A 27,728-nucleotide genomic window follows, 5' to 3' on the forward strand; every position below is an offset into this window, starting at 1 on the left:
TTTATTTTCCCTTTCTCCGGTCGGCAACGGGGTTATGTGGAAAACAGACGCTAATGAACTTATCGGGAGGGGAGGAGAAGAACGGGGACGTTCCCCTTTTATACAATGACATTTAGTTTAGAATTTTACCCAGGTGCACACATAGACAGGAATTGGATCTCACGTAGAGGGTGGGGGGATAAAAAAAAAAAAAAAAGAGAGAGTGCACAAAAACGCGGTAAGCATCGCGCGAAGGGGCACACATAGAGATGAATACAGCAGGGATTGGAAAAATAAGGAAGCGTGATGGGTAAAGGGGGAGAGCAGATCCAGTGGAGGGATCCAATCCTCCTGTCCAATGTGCTTCACGTTTTTATAGCATATATACAGAGGATGCAGTCCAAAGTTTCGTTTCCCATTTGCACGCTGCAGAGGCCTGCGGAGGGAAAGTCACCAGGGGGCGCGAGAAAAAAAAGGGAAAAAAATGTGAAAAAATAAAGATAAAATAAGATCTTTAAGTCAGGAGTGGAAGAGGAATAGACGCTAAGGTGTTTTCAAATTTTCTCTTATCCCCATTCCTTGTAGGTGAGTGTGTGGGGCTTTTTCAAGCTCGATCTTTCCATGGGGTGCACACGCGAGTAAATGGACGCGAACGTGTGCAACATTTGTACCCACCCACTCGCATATATACATCATTCTGGCTTAAAATTTTGCGCATTTGTTCATCTCAGCGCGGTGTTGATACTCTCGTAAACGTGTCGCTTTCTCTCATTGTTAACTACGCACCGTCCGAATTTTCGTTCCACAGACAAACGTTCGAGGTTGTTAGCGGGGATCCGTTTTTCTCCATCAAAGTGCAGGTAGCTATTTGGGAAAAAAAAAAAAATAATAATAAAAATATGAACAAAAAAAAAAAAAAAAAAAAAAAAAAAAAAATGCACACAGGATTAGCTATCTGATTGGCTACTCATCAGTATGAACAACACCAACGGTTAAGCAGCACCATGTAATTTTATCCTTCGGTGATTGTGCTACATAATGGAGTGTTTGCTCCCCAGTGCCTACGTAAGGAGGACTACTTCACTGCGTGCTCTCAGGGGAAGTGCCAAGCGTACCAACGTATTTAAAGGGTTTATTCAGTTTGGACAACTCCTTCAAGGTTGTGTCTAGAATCTGAGATACCCAGAAATTCGTTTTCTCATCATTGTAGTGCATTTTTTCCAGAAACTGCGAAATGGTCTTTGGTGAAGTTGGAGAAAAAAAAAAAAAAAAAGACACGCAACCGTAATATTTTCAACATCACATTTTAGTGCACATCACGTGGATATATTTGTATATCCTGCATGCGCCATCGCGAGAATTCACTGTTGCACCTATCTGTACCGTTGAGCACTTACTTGTTTGCCTATCTCCTCCATCAGCTCAATGTCGAATTCGTCCTACACGGGGAGTATGTAGTTGATTTATTTGTACTACGTGGGGGTAGGAGGGAGGTGCAGGGAAGAAAGGAAAAAGAAAAAAAGGAGGACAAGCGAAGAAGCAGGGGGAGACGAAGCACTCCTTCGTATCGCCAATGCAGGGAACACCCTCCCCAATTGGCCTACACAGCATGTATGCTTCGGCGTCACTTCATATTACCTCAAACTTCTCCGTGTCATTCATGTTTGAGGGCAAGTTCTATAATGTAAATTCGAAGAAATGAAGTGAGAAAATGTCGCAAAGCGCCAGAGTGATCGTATGATCACCTTGCATGTCCCCTTTTAGATGTTCGTCCTCACGGGAAAACTGGGACGGACAGAATGCTCCCTTATTCGCAAAATTAATGCGCGCGTTTTGGGAGACGGACAAACATGTAGGTTATTTCCATTTAAAGCATTTCTTTTTTTTTTTTTTTTGTTTTTTTTTTTTTTTACGGGCGCGCCCAACTGTGCATTTGGCTTTTACCCATATCGGCCCAAAGGACACACGTCCTGCCGCTCTCCCAGACATGAAAAGTGTGGAAGTAGACTGCTGTGCGTGTGTTAAGCTATATGTCCATGTTCATTTTATGTGATGCACCTTCTCGAAGGGGGAAATATAAATGCATTTTGTTGACGAGGGAATAAGGAAGAGATGCCTTTGTGGGGGTTAATTTCCCCTCCTATATTTTCCGAGTGTGCAGGAAAATTGGAAAAGTTGGACATGTCCGTTTTTTTTTTTTTTCACTGCCTAGTTGGGTGGACTGCGGGGTTAATGGAATTAGAGGTTAATCGTTTTTTTTTTTTTTTTTTTTTTTTTTTTTTCTTAGAGATTTATCACTTGCAACCCCTTGGGAAATTAGCCTCGAGAAAATAATCCCCAATTTCATCACGCATGCGAGGGTTCTAGGAGTCCCCCCACGTTCCTCTTCTATTTGCTGAACGTGTTCATCGCATGAGCGTTCCCTATGGCCGCGCTCGTTCCTCAGAAGGGGAGGAACATGTTGTGTAGTCAATAGAGTAGTTATTCGCACACACATGTGGGGGTTCAGACATGTGGACGCATCTTATTCAAGAAGAAGAATGATACTTATATGAAGGATGGCTTCAATGGGCGAACGTTGAATGTGTGTCCACTTTGCAATAAATTACACATGTCTAGCGTGTCCCTTTTTTTTTCTTTATTTTTGGGGGGGGGTAACTCGGCAGAACATATGGAACAGTGACATAAACAATTGCCTTTTTTTTTTTCTCCCCCCCCAATTTTCTTGTTCCAACAGTTTCCAGGGGAGGGGGGAGGCTCGGGCCATTTGCACATTATCATTCTGTCATCCCCCACGTGTTTGTTCATTCGCTCCTTTCCTTGGGGGGAAGCCGATCACCCGGAAGGATAATCGGAATAGTTTCTAGGTGTGCCTCCCCTACTACTGGGTGTTCCGCGCGATGCGCCGCTGGTATACCTTCAGGGCTCAATGTACTGGATCCGCTCCCATAATATGAGGAATCGCCATGAGGGTAATTCTCCCATTGGCCGAGAGCACACTTTTTGAAGGAGAACCGTCTGCGCGGGGGGCAGAAGTTCTATCTTCGGTTGAGCACGGCAGAAACGTACAGGCAATAGGGACAAGGTTTGCAATAAACTTCTTCACAATTCCGTTACAAATTCGCCGTAACACATTTGTCCCGCTAAAATGGGGACGAGAAAATCCTCTCGCATCCGTAAGTGATTGTCCCCGTGTGTTGTTTCTCCCTTACCGAATTAACAGGAATAACCTCTTGTGTGCATACAGAAGGCGTAATCTGTTTTTCACAGTTCAGTTAGTGCCTTGGGCCCCGCACACGTCAGCGTTGGGGTGATAAACTGAACGTTTGTATGTACATCAGTACGAAGGTGGTTTAAGGGATATGCTCACGCGCACGGAAATTTATGTGCATGTGTGATTGTGCATTCAAGGCGGCTTCATATTTGTTAAACTTTCATTTTTTTTTTTTCTCTCTCTTTATCTTTATAATTATCTTTATCTTTCTCTTTCTTTTTTTTTTTTTTTTTTTTCCTTTTCTTTTTTCTTTTTTTGGTGTAATTTTCCATTAAGTGTTTTTTAAACAGTCATAAAAGAGTTCAATCGTGAATCGCACGAATGCTGTCACTTCATCAGACTCGGCGAATACGACAGGGACAACATATGTATTCCCATGTTATCGCACGCGTGCACGAATTGGGATTTTCCTCCATTCATTTTCACATCCGTTTTGACATTACGTCGCCAATTTTTTTCCCAATTTTTTCGTTTTATGAGCCGTCCCTTCCCCCCTGCTGTATTTCCCTCTCCGCCGCAAAATTCCGCATCTGTTCCAACTAGCTGAACATTATCGCAGCCTGACAACATAGCAACGTAACAATCTGCCAACCTGGTATTCGTACTGCGATACAACGGGGGGTGAGAAGAGACAGGGAAGACCGAGCAGGGGGCTCAGGTCACGACGCTGTGACGCAAGAGTAGATAGGTATTCCCGCTGAAGAGAATAGAAGGAGACATCTCTTGCTTTCTGTGCATTCCCTTCTTTCGTTGCTCTTCAAACGGAACTGCATGCTACTCTGTAATCCGCATTTTATGCCCCTTCGCTTGGAGTCTTCCTTTCCGCTTCTTCTGTGACTTCCCATTTACGTCGAAGCAGGAGCAACATGTCTACAATTAGATGGGTGGATCTGCTATCCAGCGAGTCGAGTAAAGCAAAATACACACAAAAAAAAAAAAAAAAGAAAAAAAAAAGAAAAAAACGAAGCGCCTAGTGTTCGTTATCCTGTACAATGTTAATAATTCTCCAGTCTCTGTGTGAGGTGTCTCCTCTCTCCATTTGCATTTTCCCCATTTGTCTATTCCCTCTCCATTGGCTTTTCAGACCTCTCCCACTCAGTCACGAACAATGAGGATGTTGCCGAGAAGGCCAAGAAGAAAAAGTTCCCCTACAGTCAAGAGAGGGACCTAAACAGTAGTTTTTTAAATTCATACAACGGAGATCTGGACAACAGCAATGTGGGGATAAATTTGAAAATAAAAAATATGTCCATTGGAGGAAAGAAGGAGAAGGAAGAGAAGCCCGTTGTCAGTGATGATAGGAACATTGAACAAATGACCCGATGGGGAAAGGAGAGTGAAAGGGAAAAGAACCTACCCAGTGGAACCCCAAAAGGGGAGATAGCCCAAACAGGAGACGGACAGTCAGGCAAAAGCGCGGAAGGAGAGCGCCCCAACGATTCAAAAATTGTTCATAGTAATGCAGAAGAAGAAGCAGATGTTTCAGGGAATGTGATGGCAGAGAATGTAGGGAAGGAGGAAAACTGTGTGAATGAGAAATTAATGAATCCTTCCCATGGGAAGCAAAATCAGAAAGATAAGTCAGTCCCAAAGGTGGACTCCGCCGACGGAATATCTAATAGTAGTATCGTCATCGAAAAGAGCAATAGAAAGGGGGAACAGTACCTCAATGCAGAGGAAAACCCAACAGAAGAAAACAACAGGAAAAAAGTTCTCAGGAGAGTGAGCGTGCAGAGTGAAAGTAGCATATCCACAATTGAAGGTGCAAAGAAGGTGAGTGGGAGAAGAGCAAGTGCGGAGAAGAAGAGGAACTCATCAAACATATCTACACAGAACAAAGGAAGTAGGAACAACAAAATAAAAAATGTTTCTGTGGATAAGGAATCGATACAAAATTCCTACTTTGCTCGATATATTGTGAAGAAAGGGGGTGAAAATAGAAAGATCGTAGGAGGGGAGAGTGTGCAGGGGGAAGTGTCGATGGGGACCCCCCATAAGGGGAAGAAGAGGAAAGACAGGGCATTATTGTGCGAGAATAGCACGACTTCTAAGTTCAATTGCACACTTTCGCATGATGTGACCGTGGACGACAACAACGTACCTCTGAACCCAACGAAGAAGGTGAAGAGCAGGGTCAAGCAGAGGGCCTTCGATGAGGGAGCGGTGAAGGAGGGTGTAAATGTGGAGGGGAAGGAAGGAACAAATATAGCGCCCGGTGCACCGGGGAAAAACCATCATAATAAGGAAACCAAAGTCGTAACGAAGAGCGCCATTGCTGATGAACCTCAAATGGCCAATCAAGATAGGAGTAATTTAGAAATAATGGAAAATATGTCTACGCCCCGAAAAAAACATTTACCCACCGTAAATCACTACAAGAATCTGAGCAGCGATAACATTGACATGGAGAAGTTTAAAAACTTCGACGCGAATTTTATTAATTATTTGGGAGACATACAAAGCCAATTCAGTGATCCATTCGTGAACTCCAATAGCAACCGAGTGAACAGCCGACTGAAGGAAATAGCCGTAGGAAAATCCACCAAGGAGTACAAGAATTATGTGAAAATGGTGAAGTATGAGGAGAGGATGGATGACGATCCCACTACGCCCAACGCTTATGAGAATGTTACAAATGCAAAATTCCAGGCCAAATACAACCTGTGGAGGAAGAAGCTCCACAAGTTTGATTCCATCGGGTAGGTTTGCGCCCTGAGTTAGGGAACCCAATGCTGAATCATACTATCACGGGCAAATACCTGGACGTGGTTAATTTCAATAATGTGGGGCAAACAGTGTGATAAAATATAGGTTTACGCATAGCGTGTCTCCGTTACTCCTTCAAGGAGTAACAGTCGTTTCCATTCCACAAAAAAATCCTTCCACCTTATTTAGAATATTTATCCTTTCCCTTCTCCAACATTCCATTCCCCCTTCTACATTTCCTTCCCCTCTTCACCCGTTACACCATTCCACTTCCTTCCTCCTTAGATCCTCTCCTTCCCTCCATAGAACTCATTACCCTTCCTTCTTTGACAGCCATACACTTCCCTCCTTAAAAAAAAAAATATTCCTTCCCTCCTTTAAACAACTCTTTTCTTCCCTTCCCTTCTTTAAACAAAAGCTTCCTTTCTTAGACCACCTTTTCCTTTCTCCTTTCCCTTCACCCTAGACCCCTTGCCCCTCTATCATGCATTCCCTTTCCCCTTAAAAATTAAAACCTAAACCCATGAACCCTAAACCCTAAACCCTAAACCCTCAAACCTAAACCCTAAACCCTGAAACCTAAGCCCTAAACCCTGAAACCTAAGCCCTAAACCCTGAAACTTAAACCCTAAACCCTGAACCCAAAACGCTGAACCCTAAACCCTAAACCCTAAACCCTAAACCCTGAACCCTAAACCCTAAACCCTAAACCCTAAACCCTAAACCCTAAACCCCTAAACCCCTAAACCCTGAAACCTAAACCCTAAACCCTGAAACCTAAGCCCTAAACCCTGAAACCTAAACCCTAAACCCTGAACCCTAAACCCTAAAACCCTAAACCCTAAACCCTAAAACCCTAAACCCTAAACCCGGAACCCTAAACCCTAAACCCATGAACCTAAACCCATGAACCCTAAACCCATGTACCCTAAATCCATGTACCCTAAACCCTAAAACCTAAAACCTGAACCCTAAACCCTAAACCCTAAACCCTAAACCCATGAACTCTAAACCCATGAACCCTAAACCCATGAAACTTAAACCTATGAACCTTAAACCCATGAACCTTAAACCCATGAACCTTAAACCCATGAACCTTAAACCCATGAACCCTAAACCCTGAATGAATAAGGCCCGAACCAATAACCCCTGAAACCATAAACCCATGAACCCTAAAACCTGAACCCTAGACCTTAAATCCTGAACCCAAGACCCTAAATCCTGAACCGAAAACCCTAAATCCTGAACCCTAAACCCTAAATCCTGATACCCTAAACCCTGAACCCTAAACCCATGAAACCTAAACCCTGAACCCTAAACCCTAAACCCTGAACCCTGAACCTTAAACCCTGAACCCTGAAACACCTAAAACCTGAAACCATAAACCATGGAAATGTAAACCCTATGAGTCGATGAAAGTGTATTCATATATAGAAGTATGGATTAAATTTAACAGAAAGGGGGACATACTTCAATTATTTGTAGAAAACATTCGAAGCATATAAAGGAAAGCTTTGTTGTATAGTTATCGAAAATGGTGGAAAGGATAATAGGGAAATCATTATTATTAGTATGCAGCACTTATTATAATGGGGAAAAAGGTGATAGGTGCTATGGAGTAGGGTGTATTTTTGTGAAAAGAACGATTATGTGAATAGTGCGTGCACCATTTTCTTTTTATATGTGGAATACATTTTTTTTATGTAGTTTATATCATTTTCCCTTTTTGTTTTTTTTTTATTTTGGATAAATCGATATTTTTATCCTGGTGGATGATTGTTTATTTTGCATTTGGAAAGGGAATTAGAAAAATTTTATATTTTACATCTATGATCTATAGAAACTACTTCTTAAGGGAAACTTTTTTTTTTTTTTTTAATATTTATTGAAATGGCAGGGGATATGCATAAGGTAAATGACATCTGCTGGAGTTGATGTTCAAATTATTTTTTTTTTCATTAGAAGGGGGAAAGGAATTACAGTTCTCCTATATATTGGAGCACAGTAATAGTTCAGGGTATACGGAAATAATAATTCATTATTATTATAATGAATTATAATATTAATGAATTATGATAATAACGAATTATAATGATAATGGTAATAGTAATGTTTTAATTATTCCAAAGAGGGTTACATAGAGAAAATTTTAAATTATTAGATAGTATTGCCAAGTGGATTACATAAAGAATTACACTCCTTTTGTTCAATTAAGATCTGCATGAAGTAAAATAGCAATATAGAAATAATCAAAAGAGTGAGAGAGAGAGTGATAGGGAAAAAGAGGCCATACCTACTTTAACCATATGAATAAAGGATGAAAGGAAGAATATGCAAGATTTAATCATTCCACTTATGTTCTATATTTTTCTTGTATTTTGCAGAACATTTATTCATAGGCTGTTTACTATTTTTTATATTCTTATAATAATTTAATACATTTATGATATATGTTGTCGGTGTATGAAAATTTGAGGAACATTTGCTCAATATTTTGAAGAAGGGATAATAGGAAGTTCCTTTTTTTTTTTTTTTCTTCGTTCATAATTATTATTTAGTAGTAAAAGGAATTCATATATATATTCATTTCGAATGGACACATATATGAAGAACACTTTTTTTATATAAATTTTCATTTGTACATGAAGAATGTAAATGAAAGAAGGAATAAGGGGGAAAATGGCACCGAATTCAGAAACGGTAAGAATAACAACATATATATACCATATATATACATATATACGTATATGTATGAATATATGTGTAATATTTCTTCAACACCCATAGGAATGCAAATTGGAGAACTTACCCTCTAGAAAAATATACAACAAATTTAAGGGGAATGGTCACGCCAATTATACATGTCCGAACATCAGTTCTTGGACAAATGAAATAGAGAATATTCTAGATGGTAAAATAACAAATAATTACCAACACGAAGTCGTTCCATATTCTCAACAAATTGCCAAGACTTTGTGCCTCCTAACTAAGGTGAACGATAAAAGGACGGTGGGAGCACCTTGTGAGAAGGTGTTGTGTGACTTTTTCTATTTTTGGTTAAGTGATCTGCTACATGGAAAATTGAGGGGGGTTATTACAGTACGTCAAGGTGGTAGCCAACACATCTCACAGAAGGTGGTTATCAGACAAATATTCGAGACATTGAATGGATTGCCCAGCAACCTGTGTGCGAGCAGATTTATGCATAACAATATAGAAGCAGATTTTAATGCCCAGCGTAGAAAAATATTGGATTATTACTACGATCATAGAACAATATGGAACAACATAAAAAATAACCAATCCGCCGGGTCCAGCTGCGCTGTTGCATATACGCAATATCTGAGTGATGCACAAAGTGCTTATGGTCAATTATCTGCAACCACTGAAGATCCTAATGATCATTTCTTGACAAACTTCTGGAAGAAGAACTTCAAGGACCAGAGCAAAATCCCCAAACCAGAGAATCTGCAGTCTGAAGCAACCAAGAGGAATCCTCCAGCTCTATCAGGCGAGGAAGACAGCGAAATTGAGAACCTCCTTTCCTGCTTAGCACAGTTGTCCTCAGTAGCTGCTACATTACCATCGAACGAGGACTCGCAGGTGCAAGCATCACATAAACAGGATTCCACTCATGATAGGAGTTCTACAAGTTCCCAACATCAATCTTTCCTTTTTAATAACTTCTTTTCTGATGATACAAATATCGTTACTTTATCTTCTGTTATGGCAGCAGGAGCTATATTTCCATTAATTGGTTCTCTTCTATATAAAGTAAGTACATTATAATAGGGGAAAAATATATATATGCATTTGTATATATGTATACATATTTTTACATTCTCTTCTTTTTTTTATTCACAATTTTCTTTAGTATGATCTTTTACCATCTGGAATACGTAAATTCTTCTTTAGTGGCAGAAGTGGAACCAGAATGAGAAGAACAACATTCGAACCGAATTCTGGCACGGAAATGGAAAATTTCACTGAATATTACACAGAAAACGGCTCAACAACAACAGATCCAACAGAATATTCCACAGTAGCAGGTTCATCATCAAATTTAACAACAACTTCAACAGAGGACAGTTCTATTTTATATAATGAAGATGGACCATCGCGATCACCATCACCACGACCATTACCGAGAAAAAAAAGGGGAAGAGGAAATAATAGAAGGGGCCAAAATATTAGTTATCATAGTATGGAAGGTTGAATGTAACATTAAATAGGGTGTCCCAAAAAAACCCTTCCTGAAGGGAAGTAATACACAAATAACTACGCACAATTTATAAAATATAAAGAACAAAAGGACGATTCCTTTCTTCTTATTTTATTATTATTTTTTTTTATTATTTTTCTGTACTAAATTGTTTATGTTCATGTGTAACCAATATAAGTGAAAGAAAACGAAAAAAAAGGAAGATTCTTTCTTGCACATTTATTTCTTAATTTGTTTGCAAAAATTTTTTCTTTTTTTTTTTTTTTTGTTGTTTTTGAAAGAACACCTTTTGTTTATAGAAAAAAAAAAAAACATTCTTCTTTTTTTTTTTAAGAACACACATTCTTTTCTTTTTTTCTTTTTTCCATTTTCAAAAAATATTTTTTCTTCCTTCCTTCCTTTTTTTTTTTTTTTTTTTTTTTTTCCTTTTTTTTGCGAAAAAAAAAGAAAAAGAAAGATTCTTTCTTCCAAATTTTATTCTTATTTTGTTTGCAAAAAATTTTTTCTTTTTTTTTTTTGGTGAAAGGACACCTTTTGTTTATAGAAAAAAAAAAAAAAAAAAAAAACATTCTTCTTTTTTTTTGAAGAACACACATTCTTTTTTCTTTTTTTTTTTCTTCTTTTTATTTGTTCTTGAAAAAAAAGAAAAAGAAAAAAAAAGAAGATTCTTTCTTCCACCTTTATTTCTTATTTTGTTTGTAACATTCTTTTCTTTTTTTTTTTTTTTTTTTCGTGAAAGAACACCTTTTGTTTATAGAAAAAAAAAAAAAAAAAACATTCTTCTTTTTTTTTTTAAGAACAAACATTCTTTTTTTTTTTTTTTTTTTTTTTTCCTTTTTTTCCTAATTCCAAATATGGATGTTTGAAAAAAGTGATCCAAGTTTTGCGCGAATCTACAGCGGTTCAAGCGAAGATTCTCGCGGAGATTAATCCTCCTTTTGACCTTTTTGATGCCATACACAATCTTCTTTAGGTGAAATTTCACATGTGAAGAGGTCCAAAATTGCAATGTCCTCCTCACATGGAAGGAAGAAGAAAATTGCTTCATCCCTTCTCATTCTATTTTTTTTATTCGATTTTAAGTATAATATTAGACGAAAAAAAAAAAAAATAGAGTTCACACATATGAGACTAAACATACGAAAAGGATTCTATGATTACTTGGCGCATATGCCCACGCTGTCAGTCCTAAACATCGTGTGGACAGTGTAGGTGCAATGCGTGTATAGGTGGCCATGGTTAACCCGATGGGTATCTCCTTAATGATGGTAATGGCACAAAAGAATGTGCGTGCACATTGATGGAAGTGGCTCCTCCCCCCCCTGCTTGTTACGTAACTCTCATTTGTAGTTAGTTTTCCACCTCAGGAAAAATATATTGGGGGATACTTCTTCACCAAGTGGCTTGTGCTGTTCTCAGCCGTCGATGGGCCGAAGCACTTAAATTCGAACGTTCCATTTTCATCGATCTCCATTATACTGGCGATGTTGCCACAGCGGTAACAGTAGTTGGGAGCAGACCACACGGTGACAAGTTTTTTATCAAACCACCATTTGTACCCCTCCATGACGAGTTGATGAGCCCTGGCAATGATTTCAATATCGTTTAGATGACAAAACTTATGAACAATATCTGGGCCAAATAAATGTCCTGCACCTCTTGGACTCTTATCCCACCCGTTTTTATCATTCGGGTCTGACCACATAATATCACATAGAGAGCCATTCCTGGGGATTTCCTGAAATCTATTAATTTTGTTCAGATCTTGAATTTGGTTGAAGGAAGGTGATAACCCCCCATGAATACAGAAGTAGTTATTTTCAATAATTGCACCAATAGAGAGATAATCCATCAAATCGGTGCAGTATTTCCATACATTTATCGACCCATATTTTTTAATGCACTCATCATAAAATCCATACACTTCGGTAATTTGTCTGCTTTCATGATTTCCCCTTAGTAAGGTAATTTCATTTGGGTACTTTATCTTCAGGGCTAGTAGCAACAGGAAGGTTTCCACGCTGTATTTTCCTCGGTCCACATAATCACCCAGGAAAATATAATTCACTTCTGGTGGTTCATTCCCTATGTGAAAGAGCTCGGTCAGATCATGGAACTGTCCATGTATATCTCCACAAACCACCACAGGCAGATTCACATGTTTGATATTTTCTTGGTTGACGAGGATTAGTTTAGCTTGCTCACACAGATGCTTCACTTCCGCTTCTGATAATAACTGGCACTTTTTCAACGTCTCGATCTGTTTCTCCAGGCACCTTGTTCTCATTATTCCCCGGTGCCCAAGCGGGGTGTATATGTATGGGGGGTATGTTTACCTTACGATATGATTGTCTAGTGTACCTAGCGGTATGCGGCACTTCGAGGGGTGCTCACCATATCGCACATCAACAGAAAAAGGGAAAAAGGAAAAAGGGAGAAATAAGACGCACCTGCGGTACATGTTCTACACACCCGGCGATGTTCCACTGATGACATGGAAGAAAATATATCCCCCTTCAAATGCACACTACAGACGTAGTTACATAATGTGCAACATAAACGTATACCTACAAGTGCAACAAAAAAAAAAAAAAAAAAAAAAAAAAAAAAAAAAAGACTAACTAATGGGAACTGATCTGCAGTGAACCTCTCCCCCCATTCCCTTCGTCACATAAATATCGCAACATTTGAGGGATAAATTTCCCAACGAATATACGTATAACAAACTTAAATGTTCAGTGTTCCCCCCCTTTTCGACCTGGTGAGCCGAAAAAAAATAAAATAAAAGGTGAACAAGTATAGCACAAGAAAAATGTCCCTCGATTAGCACAATGGTATTGCTATAGTTGACCATGTGGGGGATGTGTAATTCGGGGTTGATGTCCCCACCTCAGTTTTTTTCTTTTTTCTTCTTTCTTTTTCTTTTCCTTTTTCCTTTTTCCTTTTTTCTTTTTTTTTTTTTTTTTTTTTTTCACTCTCCGCTGATTAGCTTCGTTTCCACAATTTGGAGATGCTACAAAATTGGAAGAAAAAATGCGAACACGTTAGCTCACAACGGGTGGCTTTGTGCGAACGCTCTCCCCTCATCCATTTTTGGTGTTCTCGCCTCTGCGAGTGGCAGAAAGTAAGCACGGCGATGGTAACTGAATGCACGTTGAATTCGTATGAGGACATATGGAAAGTATATGCACTCGCAAATTTATGTGTATTTTTGGTCTCTCCCATCATATTGAGTTCTCTTCTTAAGGTTCCGAATTCGGCGGTACATACACTTCACTAATCGTCCGTTACATCAAGGGGGCGGCGAACTACTTTTGTGCATTCCTTGTGCCGCATCCCCTCGCCATTTTGCATACGTCCTTTTTGTGACAAAAAAAAAAAAAAAAAAAAAAAAAAAAAATGAGAAGTATCTTACCTGGCTGCCCATTTCTGTCGTTATTACCACACTCGTTTTTTCTTTTTTTTTTTTTTTTTTCCTGTTATTTATTTATTTATTTATTTTTTTCTGTGCGAATGCTCTGGAAATGCAAAGAATGAAATGCGGAACAGCCTAGAGTGACTCCCTTTCAGAAGTGATACCTCGAGGGGGGGGCCACGACGCTTCGGCAACGGCATGAACTTTACTACCACTGAAATCGTGCGCACGTTGAGGTAGCATGAGCAAATGTACAGCGAATGTGCCTCGATTTCACCGTAGCTGTATTCTGCCCATCCGTGTGCAAGACTCATCCCGCGGGAACAATCCACCCCATTAGGCATGGTCAAACAAATATTGTTCATTAGCCCCCGTCCATTACTACCCGAATAGTTACCGCGCTAGCGCAACAATCCAGTAGGAGGGCGCACGCTGAATCATCCTACCCTCCCCTGCAATACACACAAAACACCAATTGAACGAAAATGCATTTGGTTAAGCCAGCCAGAGTGTTCGTAAGGAGAGACTTGGGCCATTTTCAGAGGAAGTTCCTCTTTAACGCGAGCACCATATCTAAGTGTAGTCAAATCCAGAGCCCATTTTCATGCTTTACCAATAAAGTGCAGAAAAGAAACTACCTCCACTTTGCTCGTACATTACCGGAAGATTACGAACTGCCGTTAGATACATTCCCAGAAAATATCAACGAAATCTTAAAGAAGGATAAAAAGACACTGGACTTCATCCAGAGTTACTGGTACTGGAAGATTCGTAGCGAGAGCAATTTGCTAAATTATGAGAAGCTCGTGAAGAAGTCGTATAAGCAGTTGGCCGTGGACATGGGCATGCAGGTCAGTGTACCGAGTCGTCAGAGAGAACAGAGAGCAATCTGCACACCGTGTGGAGAAACATGCATGTGTGTAATGCCGCACTATCCTCACCCTCATGCATCGCCTCTCATGCAGGTGTAGAGGTCCCTTTCCCCCCACACCCCTGCCAAATGTCCCTGGAAAACGCTCCTGTCAAATACCTTTCCCCCCTTCCCCACTTTGTAGATTGCCAACCCGGATAATGAGCACATGCTGGCCTTGCTGGAATTTTACGAATACCTAAAGTCTTCGCCATTTGTTGGACCCTTTGGAACCATTGAAAACCCCGTTATTGTGCCCAGTGTACACACAGAGCGAGTCGTCTGCTGCACGGGGGGTACGGGGGAAAACGAGCACGTCCCTCTATTCTTTCGATGCAGGGAAGGGTTTTTATATCGCTGCGGAGAGTGTGATCAAATTTTTATGCACGTGCGCGTGCTGTACTCACTGGAGGATGGGAACGACCCCTTTCCCAATGACCCCGATGTAGATGATGTATTTGATTTAAATTTAATTGAAGAGAACATGAGTCTGTACAACGACGACCAGTACGTCCGGTGGCCCACCGGGAATGTGACCTACAGGCAGATGTTTCTCCAGGGAAAATGGGGAAATCAGAAACCGAACAACGTTTCGTACATAAGTTCTGAGAAGTGAGACCCCGAATTCACTGATCATATTTTTATGGGCACCAATGGGTAGACCGCATCGTCGGCTTAGGTGGGTATGCCCAGGTGTGTGCTATTTTTTTTTTTTTTTCCAATTTTTTGTTCAATTTCGCCTGAACAGGCAATACATTATGAGCATCTTTTTGGTGCAAAAAAAAAAAAAAAATAAAATAAATGCAATAACATTTTGGCTAGCTGCGCGCAGTTGCCTATACCGCATTGCAACATTGGTAATATTTTGTCCTAATCGTGTTAGGATGAATGCTAATTAGCATGTTATTCCCACCATTTTGAGTTTTGGAAATGTAGAGTTCATTAGGGTAAAGTTTAACTGCGGACGGAGCGCAAAATTAAAAATGTAAATGTGGATGGGTATCCAGGGAAACATGGTAGGCATAAAAAAAAAAAAAAAATAATAAATAAGGGGCTAATTCAGACGAAAGATGAAATTAAAAATAACGCAACGGTGAAATGGTTCGTCGCGCAGCTGGGCGGATGAACTGTTTTGCCGTTGCGAGAGGGAAGTGTGGCACTTCTGAAAATTGGGGGCATCCGCACGATGCGCCCCGTGGAAGCGGTCCTTTGGTAGCTGCTTCCAGCATGTACACAGGTGCACAGGGAAGAATGGCCACACATCCGATGGTGACACAATCGCGCGGGCACACACACCAATGAGACGCTTTTCCATGGTGACTCACCCCCATGTATCCATTTATGCCTGTAGTACCTTCATCCTTATTCACGTGATAAGCGGTCACTATTGCAAACTCATTTCAACTTCAGGAGCTACGTATGTCATCATGAAGGAATGAATCGTACATAGGGAAAAAAAAAAAAAAAAAAAACTACAGGAATGGAAACAGATAAATCGCAAATAATATCAGTTAATTCAATTCAACTTAATTCGATTTAATTACAAATGAAAAATCACCTACGTGGAGGTGTTGCACCAGGGTTCCCCCCCTTTCTGAAAAAATACTCACATATGCATCACCTAACATATAAGAAAAAAAAGGAATCAGTCACCTAAAGCATGCGTGTCACATACCGTTGTGTCTATTCGGGCGAACATACATGCATATATGTTGATGGATGCGTTTGCAATAAATGTGAGGGGGGAGGGGGCAGGCGAGACGGTGCACAGGAAGCCACTTTGTCTTGTATTAAAAAAAAAAAATGTCATAGCCAAGTGGACACCACGTGGGTGCCAAGCGATTGAGGTGTGTATGCTTGTGAGGGTTGACATCACATATAGATTGCGACCAAATTATTGAGAGTCAATCGTCGGTAATACCGCGACGTAGCCACGATTTTGTGGTTGACATGTTTCGTTTCCTGTGTGGAGGGACTCAGCTTCTAATTTTGATGAACCTGTTTTCCTCCTTGACGGGTTCACCGATCCCGCCAAGCCTCTGGCCTACGGAAACAGTTTGATTTTGGTTGACATTCCAGGAGAAGTCCTTTTTATTTTCAAAAATTACAACAATGGATGAGCCCATTCTGAATTCCCCAATTTCGTCTCCAACTTCGACACTTTTATAGGAGTCGAAAATCTTGGTGTTGATATCTCCTCCCATGTAGCTTAACTGATGCCTTAAATTATTCGTAACCAATTCTTCATCATTAATAATTTTAATATTTCCTACATTGTAAGCACTAATGGCGGCATAATACACATTGCCACCTTTCCATTCCCCGGACAGGATTACCCTCTCGTTAATATTAAAGAGGTTGTTAATAAATTTAAACATGCCTTGAAAAACTGGAAATAATTCTCCAGATATGTGTCTCCTAATTTTGTACTTGAAATTAAAAGGGGCATGAAAATGGTGGTATTTTTTTGGACTTAAATAAAAAATGGCATAAAAAAATTTGGTACTTCCATCATTATGCTTCTTCTGGAATTTGGATCCCAAGAAAGTGTTTACATTAAATTTGACTCCCTTAATATTTTCTAGATATTCTGAGGTTAATTCTCCGTAATCTATGAGTTCACTGTCACATGGACTGACTATAGAGTAATCACTAACATCTCCAATGGGTCTCGTTTCCTCTCTAATATAACGGGAGAAAAAATCTCCGATGGATTTGTAAGACTCTATTGGGTATTTTATTTCTTCCTTATTGATGTGCATGTATTTAATTAAAAAATTGAAAATGAACAATCTGTATGTGTTTGGGATTTCCATTTTTAATATTTGCCCTGTAATTCGACTCCTTGTTCGTCCGAAGAGGAGTCGCGCCCAGAAAAGCTTACTGCTCTGTACAGCATTTTCACTATTATCGTGTAGGGTTAGCACTTCATGGTACTTGTATTGAAACATGAGGATGAAGGACAGGATTGTCACACCCGTGATCAGGTACTTGTTCTTGTACAAGTGGTAGAAGTTGTTGTCTCTTCCATTCTTCTTCATCGTTCTACGGGGAGAAGCACAGGGGTGAGCGCGCCTAAAATAACAGTACCTTTTCCTGTGACCTTCTTATACCCCTTCTTTTAACACACCTCGGTGTGAGTTCTACTAAAAGGGTAAATCTCGCCGCAATGTAAACAACCAAAGGAAGCTGACTTTCTTGCGCGCTCCCTTGGGCCTGACGAATTTTTTCCCCCCTTTCCTGTGAGGGGCAAAAGGTGTGGGGTCAAAGAAAAATATATATATATATATATTCCTCCTTGACTTTTTTGAAAAACACTTCCGCGCTTTTTAAATTTGTGTATCTTCTGCGCGAGTAAAATATTTATGGGTATCACTTTTTTTTTTTTTTTTTTTTTTTTTTTTTTTTTTTTTTTTTTCTCCCATAGGGGGCGGGATGTAAATACGGATGAATGTATGCACTCAGGTACGCACTTGTGTACGGTGCAAATTAACGAATGCAACTGGTGCTCGTTGCGGCAATTTACTCGCTTCGCACGAGCGCACTAAAAGTTGTTCATTCGGATTTGGGGTGATGACGGTGGCAATTCGAACGTACGTACTGCGTTATCGACTTTGGTTGCGCCAAATGGGGATGATGCTATCACTCAGCGCAACGCGGTCGGAGTTCCTCACACGGGGATCCACACCCTGGTAATTTGCACTAACAGAATTTTCACCCGCATTCCCCTTGGAATCCCTTCCAATAATTTATGGGTGGACAAAAAACTGAAACTACATGTGCATATGTTTGGTTACCCCCCTCTCTAATTACCTTTGCTCCTTCTTCCTTGAGGGAAAAAAGAAAAAAATATATTACATCCTTTTTTGAAGAATCAAGATAGCAGAATTGTGCGTGATCCACCTATGCAGGCAAAAATGCCATTCAGGGTGATTGTAACTTGGTTCCTTTTGTTAATAACGTATGGTAGGGGTGAAAACTCGAAAAGGATGCACTATTCAAAATGGATTTAAAAAAAAAAAAAAAAGGACGACGGCAAAAATATATTTTCCAAAAGGATAATAATTCTGCTTATGATGGAGAAGGGAAGGTTTTTTCTCCAAGAAAAGATGACCACACTAAGCTCAGTACTCTGTGTAGATGGCTATAGTGTGGTATCACGTTGGATGTGTAACGCTGTGTGCGCCGAAGTGCCATCATAAATCAGGGGAGAGCCTCTTGCCCAGTTGAAGCGCACACATTTGTATGAGGAGACATGGAGTTTCTACTGGTGTGGAACTCGTGAAGGAAAAGAGAACGGAAAAAATAAAAATGCGCATAAGGCAGGAGTAAAGGTAAAAATGGGCAAAGCTCTGCTCAGCACCTACAGCGCAGAGACACACGGGGGCGCGCACATGTGGCGGCCATCACACAGTGTCCGAGAGACACCCCCTAAAGTGAGAATTAATAACAACGGAGTTAAAAAAAAAAGGACAAAAAAGGTAAGGAAAAAAAAAAAAATGTAAAAGAGCATTGCATGCCTAATCCTCATGCGAAATAGAAGCTTGAAGAAGCGCTGGGATGACTGAAAAAAAAAAAAAAAAAAAAAAAAAAAAAAAAGGTAGTAACATATATATATAAAAATAGAGTTACCAAAATGAGGGAATCATAAAAAGGGGTCCATCAGGATGGGAATGCCCTTCTGCTATGTGGAGATAATTTTACATTCAAAACATTTCCCTTAGGATAGAAGGAAAAAAAAAAAAAAAAAAAAAGAACGAATCAACATGCGATATCTACAGATAGGGAAAGAGTTCCTCTAAGAATTTCTGCAGACTGTGCATACATGTAGAAAGATGGTCTGCACGGTACACCTTCCGTTGTATAGTACTTAAATTGTGAGGCACTGTGGGGCAAGCACTCCTTTATGCACTAAGGATGGTCGACACGGTGTAGGTGGAGGAAGAAATGCACGCCGAGATAATGAGTAGAGATGCTGCAGCATTCGAGAGGTCGGCACATTTCTTTTACCCCACAACTGAGGCGAACCATACGGGAGATGCAAAATCACCTCTAGCCCTCGCAGCGAAATGGCGAATATCCCAACGTCAAGCACGTAATATGTCACTGGTTTGTTGCCCCTTTGGAATGTCAACACTTCTCTGTGGTTAGGAGGGGAAATTGGGCATACATACACCTATTCCCTCTTGCCCTTGTGAAGGAGCCCTTCTGGCGTGCGCAGTCGTACGTGCGTGCACGCATTTTTCACCCTCTGTGCATACTGCCGCGGCGTGCAGTTCTTCTCAATAAAGAGATGAAATCACGCAGAGGAAAATTGAGTGCACCTAAGCGAAAAAATAACGCCACGTTCTGCGCGGGTAATAGAAAAAAAGAAAAAAAGAAAAAAAGAAAAAAAAAAAAAAAAAAAAAAAAAAAAAGGACCATCCTGTTAATCGATGCTGTCAATCCGGTACTCATCGACCGGTCGCTCTTTCCCCCTCCTGAGGCAAAAGGTGAGGCAATATTATCAAAGGGCGCACCGGAAATATCGGTATATACCGCGCAGGAAAAAAAAAAAATAAAAAAAAAATCCCCCCAAAGGAAAAGGTGTACACGAAAAGAAAAAAAAAAAAGAGTATGCTTCTGCCTAATCGGCTATCGACAAAGGTGTTAGCACTTGGCGAAATCGAACTGCTATTTTTGTTCATCCCCAGGTGTAACGGGCATCTCATCGTGCATATGTTTTTTTGGCCCCTTAAAATGAAGCATCACCCAAAGATCACGCAAAGTTGAAGGAAAAAAAAAAAAAAAAAAAAAAAATTTAACAGATAACAATTAACGGTTAACCTTAACAAATAGCGAAGAATAAAACGTACACAGGTGGCACAATGACTTCCCCGCATTTCTTAGACCCCAAATTGATGAAGAAGTACGATGAGTTGACTTCGAACAACCCGCATTCCAGCGTAAGTCTTCACGGGAGAGAATGGACGCAGTGCACCATCCATGTGTAAGGCGTCCGCACACATGGAAGAAAATGTGGAGTGATTCCTCAGGCGTGTGCCCCATGGGGAAATAACACTCGCAAATGTTGTGTGTGTATTAAGCTCACCCATTGTTAACTACATATTATATGGATGATTCTCTCGAACCCTACTCCTTTCGGCTGAACAGGACCCACGATTTCTGCAGATGAATCAGTTTAACCACTGTGCTTATAGATACACGATGTTCTGTCGGTGTGCACGCGAACTGGGGGAGGATAACCCCCGCTGCAAGTGAGTCTCTCTCCGGACATGTGGTCATAATGTTGCAATAACGCATGTCCATGGGGCAATTCTTGAAAGTTATTTTATCAGTTTTGTTTGACGTGAGGAGTGTACCGTTGGAGAAAGATAAATGTTTTTCCGTTTTATCTGCTTTTACGCTTTCTTTCCGTTTTGGCCACTTCACAGATTTCAGTATTACAGAGCCCAAATTGCCTGCACAGCGGAGCAGTTGGAGGACTGGAATGATCACAGAGAGAAAGGTAGGAGTTACCTGCTTTGGAAAAAGAGGCCACTTCGGATGCGAAACGCGTTATATCCATTTGTTTTTTGTTGCTTTTTTTTTTTTTTTTTTTATAAGGGGGGGAGGGTAACATCCCAGGCACTCCAACCATGTGTGTCTTCTCCCCGTATTGTACACAGACGCATGCGTACCAATGGGAATTCATCAACAAACGTATGTTAACAACCCCTGATGTGTGTATATCTTTTTGCCCCGTTTGTAGGAACATGCGTCATGGATGTCCTTCCCGACCGGCTTACTGCTCACCTGAGGCAATGATGCCCTGCAGATGGGTAACGTTGCCACTGACTTTGCTACGATTTTGCCCATTCGTTTCTGCTATCATTTCAAAATGAATGAAGAAGTTATTTTAATTATTAACAAGGAGGGTGTTTTTTTTTTTTTTTTTTTTTTTTTCCTTTTTTTTTTTTCTGTTTATTCATCTATGCATAGTGGCGGAGCGTATGGCTATGCTACTCCTTAGGGGCTTCTTTGGATGTTTTCCCGGAGTGACCATCTCAAGTGGCCATTTATAATGCTCCTCCTTCCCGCCACTGCGCCTTCCCTATTTTTTGGTACAAAAAAAAAAAAAAAAAAAAAAAAAAAAAACGCTCCACAGCTGTCTTTAATCCAACCTTCGAAGAAGCAGACTCCCTCCAAAAAATGTACATTACAAATTTTGCAAAAGGGGGGGTTGAAAAACTTTCTCTTTCCGAAGAAACTGCTCTGAGTGTGAGGAAAGTACACACGATATGATTCGAGGGTACCCTACAATACTAAGAACACCGCACCCCGATATGGTAGTGGATACACCCCCATGTAGTTAGCAAAAATGTCGTTCTCCTCCTTGGCACCACCTGTTGAGCTAAAAATTTTCGTTCACCAGAACGTGTGGTTTGCTTAACAGCTCTATGGATTCCTTTATTTCTTTGAGTCTTTTCCCCAGTTCTATTTTTCTGGTCTTGTCTTTGTTTATCTTATATTCCTCTGTTGTCTCCGTTAATTGTGAGTGCAGCTCCTTCAGGACGCAGCTTCTCTCGTCGTTTTTCAGGAGCCTGTAGCCATCGGGCACATCTGTGGAGTCGTCTACGATGTCCTTTTTTTTCTTTAAGATGTAGGTGGGTAACTTTCCAAAGTTCTTATGGAGGTTCTTCCTGTTCCCCTTCTCTGTACTTGGCAGTTCGCTACCCCGTTTTGAGAGTTTTTCTATGATGCTGCTTTCACGCTTAGCGGGTGCGCTTACAGAGTCGGCTTCTGCGGCTGTATCTTGGCGCTTTTCAATTTGGCATTTACGAGACACCTCTTCATATCCTGTTTCGTCGTCCTCATACTCCACTTCCTTCGCATACTCTACTTCCTCCTCTTCGTATTCTACTTCCTCCTCTTCGTATTCTACCTCCTCCTCTTCGTATTCTACCTCCTCCTCCACGTACTCAACTTCATCATCATAATCTACCTCCTCCTCTACGTACTCCACTTCTTCATCATCATAATCTACTACTTCTTCCCCCTCACCTTCTCCATATGCTTCCTCCCCGTTGTCATACTCCCCCTGTTCTTCCTCTTCCACCTGCCCAGGGGCACATTCCTCCGTGATGACCCGTTTAGGCTGCGTTGCCTTACTTACGCCAAGGGAGCCCTCCCCAGTTTTTTGCAAATTTCTAGCCACCTTAGAAACCACATTTTCAAACTTCTTCATTTTAAATGGTTTCTTATTTTTTTCTTCTTCCTTCAGTTCCAGGATCTTCTTTTGTAGAGACACCTTCTCTTGTATTTTCATAAAATTCTCCTTCATGTAATTTTTGTCTTCCTTGCTTCTAATATGAGGGAAAGCCTTATTGATGTTTTTCATTCTGTTTACGAAGCTACTGGACGACAACTGATTCTGTGCGTTTATTTTTCTCTGAGCATTGTTCTGTGTACTTATCGCTTTGGTAGCTTTGTACAACTCCCTTTCTTCTTTCATCTTTTTTCTGTGCTTCTTGGCTAGCACCTTCCGAACATTTTCGCTCAAATTTTCGTTCTTGCTCTGCCGTGGGGTAGTTATTAGGATGGTACATGTCTAGGGTTAAGGTGGTCTGCATTATGGGTGCACTGATTTGAAGGTAGATATTTACAGCCTCCCCCCTGGGGTTGATATCTGTCTGTCTACCCAACGTGCCGTTTATCATTGCAACAAAAAATGGGAGATCAATTACATCGTGCAATGGTACACTGGACCCACAAAAATAATGCACGTACTTACTTGGTTCATCATGGTGATAACGGAATATTTTCAATGCGATAGGCTTATGTGATGTGGATGCGTTTGTATCTCTTCAATCCATTTAGTTGCCTCAAAGGGGAAGTATATATGTGCAGCTTACCTTGTGTTCTCTTGTAAATTTTGTTAGCAGGAATGGTGGAAAAGGGGAAAGAGGTTTGAGGAGAGTATAGTAATGAAGCGCCTTTTTTTTTTTTTCCACCCCTTTGGTTTGAGGGATAGAGGTTAAAGGATGAAAACCGAGGGCAGGTGCTTTCTACATGAGCATGCACATGGCTCTGCTCCGAGATGTCTGGAAAGCCATTATTCTTGTTCTCCCTTCTCCTAAATGAAGGGCGGTTTCTAGCGAGATAAAGGTTTCACAGATGTGGCATTTCTTGTGCACACATAATCCGTGTAATTAATTTTGTTATTTCCCTGCACATGTGTTTTTTTTTTTTTTTTTTTTTTTTTTTTGGGGGCCTTTTTTTTTTTCCCCTTCCCCCTTCGCGACTTTTTTTTTTTTTTTTTTTTTTTTTTTATAGAAAAGGCTGTCTATGATAATTGCAGCATTATCGTGGAGTAATTACGTGAAGAAGAATTCTTAAATGTGATAAAACTGCCGCTCAATAGAGGATGTCTTTTTTTTTTTTTTTTTTTTTTACTTACCTTCACTTTAGTCACCCAGGAGAAGTTTTTGAAGAAATAACACAACTGCGACTTGGGTGGAAATGAACTACGTGCGTGTCTGCACTCTGCGATGCCGATGCGAAAGTTGAAGGAAATTTTATATCTTTCGAAGAAGAGACAGAATTTAGAATCCCCTTAATTATATGTCTCCGCTGAGACGGAGCATGCACACTTTATGGACTGCTCAGGGAAAAGGACCCATAGGTTGGACTCCTTCCCTTTTCTGATTTGAGCGGTTTTTACAGCGTTATCGGAAAATCCCTTCATCCAACCGACCAATGGAAGAAAAGGAAGCCCTCTTTCACAATAGCATAAACGACCCGTATGTGGTGAACTACGTATGGCTTTACGGAGACAATATGCGGGCTCAGCCATGGACGCCCCCGGAAATATCCTCCCCACATTGGGACAACAACAGAGGTGGCAATGAAAACATCTACAGTAGGAGCAACAACGGGGAGTATTTAATGCGGGAAATTTCGCAACTTTCACCATCTTCTAATATTTCGAAAACTCCATCTTCCTCGCCCCATCTGGAGAAAAGAGAAGATACACTTTGTTAACAGAAAAAAAATTAACAAAAGAAAAAGAAAAAAAAAATTACATTTTGTGGTGCAATCTTTAAAGTATAATGAGGGAGGTGTCCCTACTTCTACTTCCCCTTCGGGGGGATAATCCATGTAAGCGTCTTCCCCTCGTCATCGTTTTTTCTTTTTTTTTTTTTTTTTTATTTTATTTTTTTCTCCTTTCCGTAAGTGGCACAACTTCCGATATGAAGATGGGTGGTGTTGTCTCGTACGATTGGCAGGTGAAGCTGTGTAACGCTGTAGAGAAGGGAGTAAAGTAGGTAGCATTTCGCATCGCTTGAAAGCTTCGCCTCTCTTCATTGATACATAAATTTACTGTGTGGTTACCCGAAGCATACCATGGAAGGTACGTCGAACTTGCGGTAGCACCTCTCCCGATCAAAGCTCTTCTCATCATAAAAGATATAGACGTAGTCCTCTATCCTGTCTTGATATGTTTTCATAAAGAAGTCAACACATTCCTGTTTGTTGTCTAGCAAAGCACACCTCGGGGCATCTTGAGGTTTCCGTCCATCCACTCCCTTGGTAGACATGTTAAAACAAACTCGACCTTCCTTCATGTGCATGCCCAAGCATTCTAGCATATATGAAGTTCTGTTCTCATTATACATTCCTATGCACTGATCTATGAAGCTGATATTCAGAGCAAACTTGTTCCGATTGTTCGCTGAAAATAAAATGCTGTAGAGGTAGTCCAGACGAATTCGTTTTACGTTGGGAAATAGACAACATCGCTCGATAAAGGAAAGTTGTTTTATCCCCTCGAAGAAGCTGAAGTAGTTTGCTCTTTGAACTGCCAGGAAAAAAAAAAAAAAAAAAAAAAAAAAAAAACGTTAGGACGAAGATTGTGTGACAGAAACAATTGTAGTGATGATTTTTTTTTTAGAGAGAGTGTGCATGCGGGTAAGGAGGTTCTAAATAACATCACGCATTTTTTTGAGAGGCCTTACGTTCCCTCCATAAAGCAAGCGACGCTGAATATCTCTTGAAGGTGCTACAAAAGTGCGCGTAGGTGATACCGTAGTGAAGGCACGATTGAATGCCATCTGGGGAGTACACGTTCAGAAGGACCATGCAGGAGAGGCAGAAGTCAAGATGACTTAAAGTGACTTGCTTAAACGAAAGTTTGTTCTTCAATATTTCGTTAATCATTTCGCTAGTACATGAACCCGTTTTAATTTTTCCGCTTTCTGCATCTATGTTAGAAGCAGATCGGTTCGTCTTCAGCGCGACGTCTATGTCATGCAACACCTTATTCACAAAGTTGGAAATGTAGGAAGACACACTTGCTACGTTCTTCCAGTTGTCTTCGTGGTTATACAGGAACTGTTCCTTATCCGGAGGGGGCGCACTCCGCGCACCCCCTCTAGTTGTCATCCCACCTGTACTTCGAAATGCGGTTGCACTTTTCCTACCCTTGAACTTTACGTAGGAGTACAGAAAAAAGGAGACGATGTAGAATTTGAAATGGGACAGATAAATGAGAAAGAGATGTTCCTGGGAGAGGCGATTCTGTTCGATGAGGGTATCCTCCTTTTCCACCTGCACCATACCCGTAGAGGTAGTCGCTCTGCCACGCTTCACCCCTCCGCTCCTATTAGAAAGAATATAATGGAAGTTGTAGTCCAACCGAAGGCGCTTCAACTTGTCGTTGAAGTAGAGGTAGGACAACATGTATATGATAATGTTGTTGTTGATTCGGATGCATTTTTCAAAAATGTTTTCCTTCTTCACTCGGAGGTTCACCTCCTTGTCTATATTTAGAAGTGCTATGTCATCCTCTGTGTAGAGATGATAGAAAAGTTCGTTTACGTAATCGAAGCGGGGGTAGTTCTTATTCGGTTGGTTGGTACGAGCACCGATCGTCTCGACCAGATTAGATTCTCCTCCCTTTAAGGTACCTTCCGTACCTGCGTCCTGAGTAACTCCTTCTTTGTTTGGTCCTTCTCTTCTATAGGCATCTCCCCCTGGGTCAAGGCCTCCGCACCCCTCCCTGAGCCTCCTTACCTCCTCCAAGAATGAGTCGTAGCTCTTGATCTCGGTATTAAACAGAAAGGCGTTTCTCTCACTCTCCGAATGTAGCAATGTGTGCTCCTCTTCATCTGTCAAATGAGTAACGAAGTTCAAAAAAATAAAATACACATCCTTAAGGTATAGTTTGAGCAAGTAATAGTTATTTAAGTCCAAAGTTTCTATGCACCTGATTGTTCTCACATCTTCTATTTTTATGTTTCGCATGTAGCCCTGCAGTGAGGGGGTGGGACATCGATGTAGGTGTGTGCTAGGGAAATATGTAAATAGGTGGTCCAGATATCCAACCATCCCGTCACCCCATCCACTCATACCAACAAGCTAACACGATGATGCACCCTTACCTCAACCTTAATTTTATTTAACTCTAGGGCAGATGTTATTTTAGAATCGTCCGAGGTGCAAAACCGTCTACAATACTTCACCATTTTTTCTGAACGGTTGTGTAGTGTGGTGGTCTAAAATTTTCTCTTGTCTGTCACGTGATCCCCTATGCCAACTTGTCGCTGAATCGGCAATTTCCCCCTTACCACCACTTCCCCGCTTTCTTTCCTCCCTTCCTCTGCTGAACGAAACGAAACACAAACTCTCCTACCAAAGTTCTCTGTGTGTTGAAGATTACTCTAATTACATTTATTTACAAGTTAGTTTATTCATTTTCCATTTTTTTTTTTTTTTTTTTTTTTTTTCCTCAGAAGAACAGGTTCATGGTGGGGCACAAGGAAAAGGATTACGTGTATTGGAGCTAAGCAGAGATTAGAGTTGTGAAAGGGGGGTGGAGGTCTCCTGGTGACACAAAAAAAAAAAAAAAATAATAAAAAATAAAGCAAACACCAAATAAAAAAAATAAATATATATATAAAAAAGTAATAATAAAATGAGGAAGGAAAAAAAAAAAAAAAAGTGAACAAATTAGTAGGGAGAACTAACGAAAGCACAAACCAACGAATGTGCAATCCTAGCTTGTTCTCATACGGTTAAGGGCAACTTAGATGCAGGAAGAAGAGGCAATTGAAGGAGAGTAAAAGAAGTAAAGGGATTAGTTGCACAGAAGAACAAATGAGAGTCCAGTACCCCTCCCCCAGAGAGTAATGCCACAGTTGGCAAGTAATTAGTGAAGCATCGCCCAAAGATCACGCAAAGT

General features: G+C 40.5%; 10 protein-coding genes across 10 annotated transcripts; 5 read left to right on the forward strand and 5 right to left on the reverse strand.

Moving 5' to 3' along the window:
* Positions 1 to 344: 344 nt before the first annotated feature.
* Positions 345 to 1,641, reverse strand: PKNH_0725800 (dynein light chain, putative; the record flags this gene model as incomplete). Its single annotated transcript, XM_002258514.1, has 5 exons — positions 345 to 415; positions 766 to 843; positions 1,095 to 1,218; positions 1,377 to 1,418; positions 1,618 to 1,641. The coding sequence occupies 5 exons, from the start codon at positions 1,639 to 1,641 to the stop codon at positions 345 to 347; spliced, it is 339 nt and encodes a 112-aa protein (XP_002258550.1).
* A 2,478-nt stretch (positions 1,642 to 4,119) lies between these two features.
* Positions 4,120 to 5,956, forward strand: PKNH_0725900 (RNA-binding protein, putative; the record flags this gene model as incomplete). The annotated part of the gene is made up of 2 exons (XM_002258515.1): positions 4,120 to 4,162; positions 4,338 to 5,956. 2 exons carry the CDS (start codon positions 4,120 to 4,122, stop codon positions 5,954 to 5,956), a joined length of 1,662 nt encoding a protein of 553 aa, XP_002258551.1.
* Positions 5,957 to 8,638: 2,682 nt separating this feature from the next.
* On the forward strand, positions 8,639 to 10,175 carry PKNH_0726000 (KIR protein; the record flags this gene model as incomplete). The annotated part of the gene is made up of 3 exons (XM_002258516.2): positions 8,639 to 8,659; positions 8,747 to 9,733; positions 9,834 to 10,175. The coding sequence occupies 3 exons, from the start codon at positions 8,639 to 8,641 to the stop codon at positions 10,173 to 10,175; spliced, it is 1,350 nt and encodes a 449-aa protein (XP_002258552.1).
* A 1,369-nt stretch (positions 10,176 to 11,544) lies between these two features.
* PKNH_0726100 (serine/threonine protein phosphatase 4, putative) lies at positions 11,545 to 12,468 on the reverse strand (the record flags this gene model as incomplete). The annotated part of the gene is made up of 1 exon (XM_002258517.1): positions 11,545 to 12,468. One exon carries the CDS (start codon positions 12,466 to 12,468, stop codon positions 11,545 to 11,547), a length of 924 nt encoding a protein of 307 aa, XP_002258553.1.
* A 1,613-nt stretch (positions 12,469 to 14,081) lies between these two features.
* Positions 14,082 to 15,122, forward strand: PKNH_0726200 (cytochrome c oxidase subunit 5B, putative; the record flags this gene model as incomplete). The annotated part of the gene is made up of 2 exons (XM_002258518.1): positions 14,082 to 14,447; positions 14,652 to 15,122. The coding sequence occupies 2 exons, from the start codon at positions 14,082 to 14,084 to the stop codon at positions 15,120 to 15,122; spliced, it is 837 nt and encodes a 278-aa protein (XP_002258554.1).
* A 1,360-nt stretch (positions 15,123 to 16,482) lies between these two features.
* Positions 16,483 to 17,547, reverse strand: PKNH_0726300 (phosphatidylserine decarboxylase; the record flags this gene model as incomplete). The annotated part of the gene is made up of 1 exon (XM_002258519.1): positions 16,483 to 17,547. The coding sequence occupies one exon, from the start codon at positions 17,545 to 17,547 to the stop codon at positions 16,483 to 16,485; it is 1,065 nt and encodes a 354-aa protein (XP_002258555.1).
* A 2,826-nt stretch (positions 17,548 to 20,373) lies between these two features.
* On the forward strand, positions 20,374 to 21,313 carry PKNH_0726400 (uncharacterized protein; the record flags this gene model as incomplete). Its single annotated transcript, XM_002258520.1, has 4 exons — positions 20,374 to 20,451; positions 20,660 to 20,763; positions 20,941 to 21,014; positions 21,258 to 21,313. The coding sequence occupies 4 exons, from the start codon at positions 20,374 to 20,376 to the stop codon at positions 21,311 to 21,313; spliced, it is 312 nt and encodes a 103-aa protein (XP_002258556.1).
* Positions 21,314 to 21,899: 586 nt separating this feature from the next.
* Positions 21,900 to 23,000, reverse strand: PKNH_0726500 (conserved Plasmodium protein, unknown function; the record flags this gene model as incomplete). Its single annotated transcript, XM_002258521.1, has 1 exon — positions 21,900 to 23,000. The coding sequence occupies one exon, from the start codon at positions 22,998 to 23,000 to the stop codon at positions 21,900 to 21,902; it is 1,101 nt and encodes a 366-aa protein (XP_002258557.1).
* A 1,244-nt stretch (positions 23,001 to 24,244) lies between these two features.
* On the forward strand, positions 24,245 to 24,529 carry PKNH_0726550 (conserved Plasmodium protein, unknown function; the record flags this gene model as incomplete). The annotated part of the gene is made up of 1 exon (XM_039113942.1): positions 24,245 to 24,529. The coding sequence occupies one exon, from the start codon at positions 24,245 to 24,247 to the stop codon at positions 24,527 to 24,529; it is 285 nt and encodes a 94-aa protein (XP_038969580.1).
* Positions 24,530 to 24,876: 347 nt separating this feature from the next.
* On the reverse strand, positions 24,877 to 27,012 carry PKNH_0726600 (conserved Plasmodium protein, unknown function; the record flags this gene model as incomplete). The annotated part of the gene is made up of 3 exons (XM_002258522.1): positions 24,877 to 25,346; positions 25,504 to 26,797; positions 26,929 to 27,012. 3 exons carry the CDS (start codon positions 27,010 to 27,012, stop codon positions 24,877 to 24,879), a joined length of 1,848 nt encoding a protein of 615 aa, XP_002258558.1.
* Between the last annotated feature and the right edge of the window lie 716 nt (positions 27,013 to 27,728).

The sequence above is a fragment of the Plasmodium knowlesi genome (assembly GCF_000006355.2).
Source record: "Plasmodium knowlesi strain H genome assembly, chromosome: 7".
NCBI lineage: Eukaryota > Apicomplexa > Aconoidasida > Haemosporida > Plasmodiidae > Plasmodium > Plasmodium knowlesi.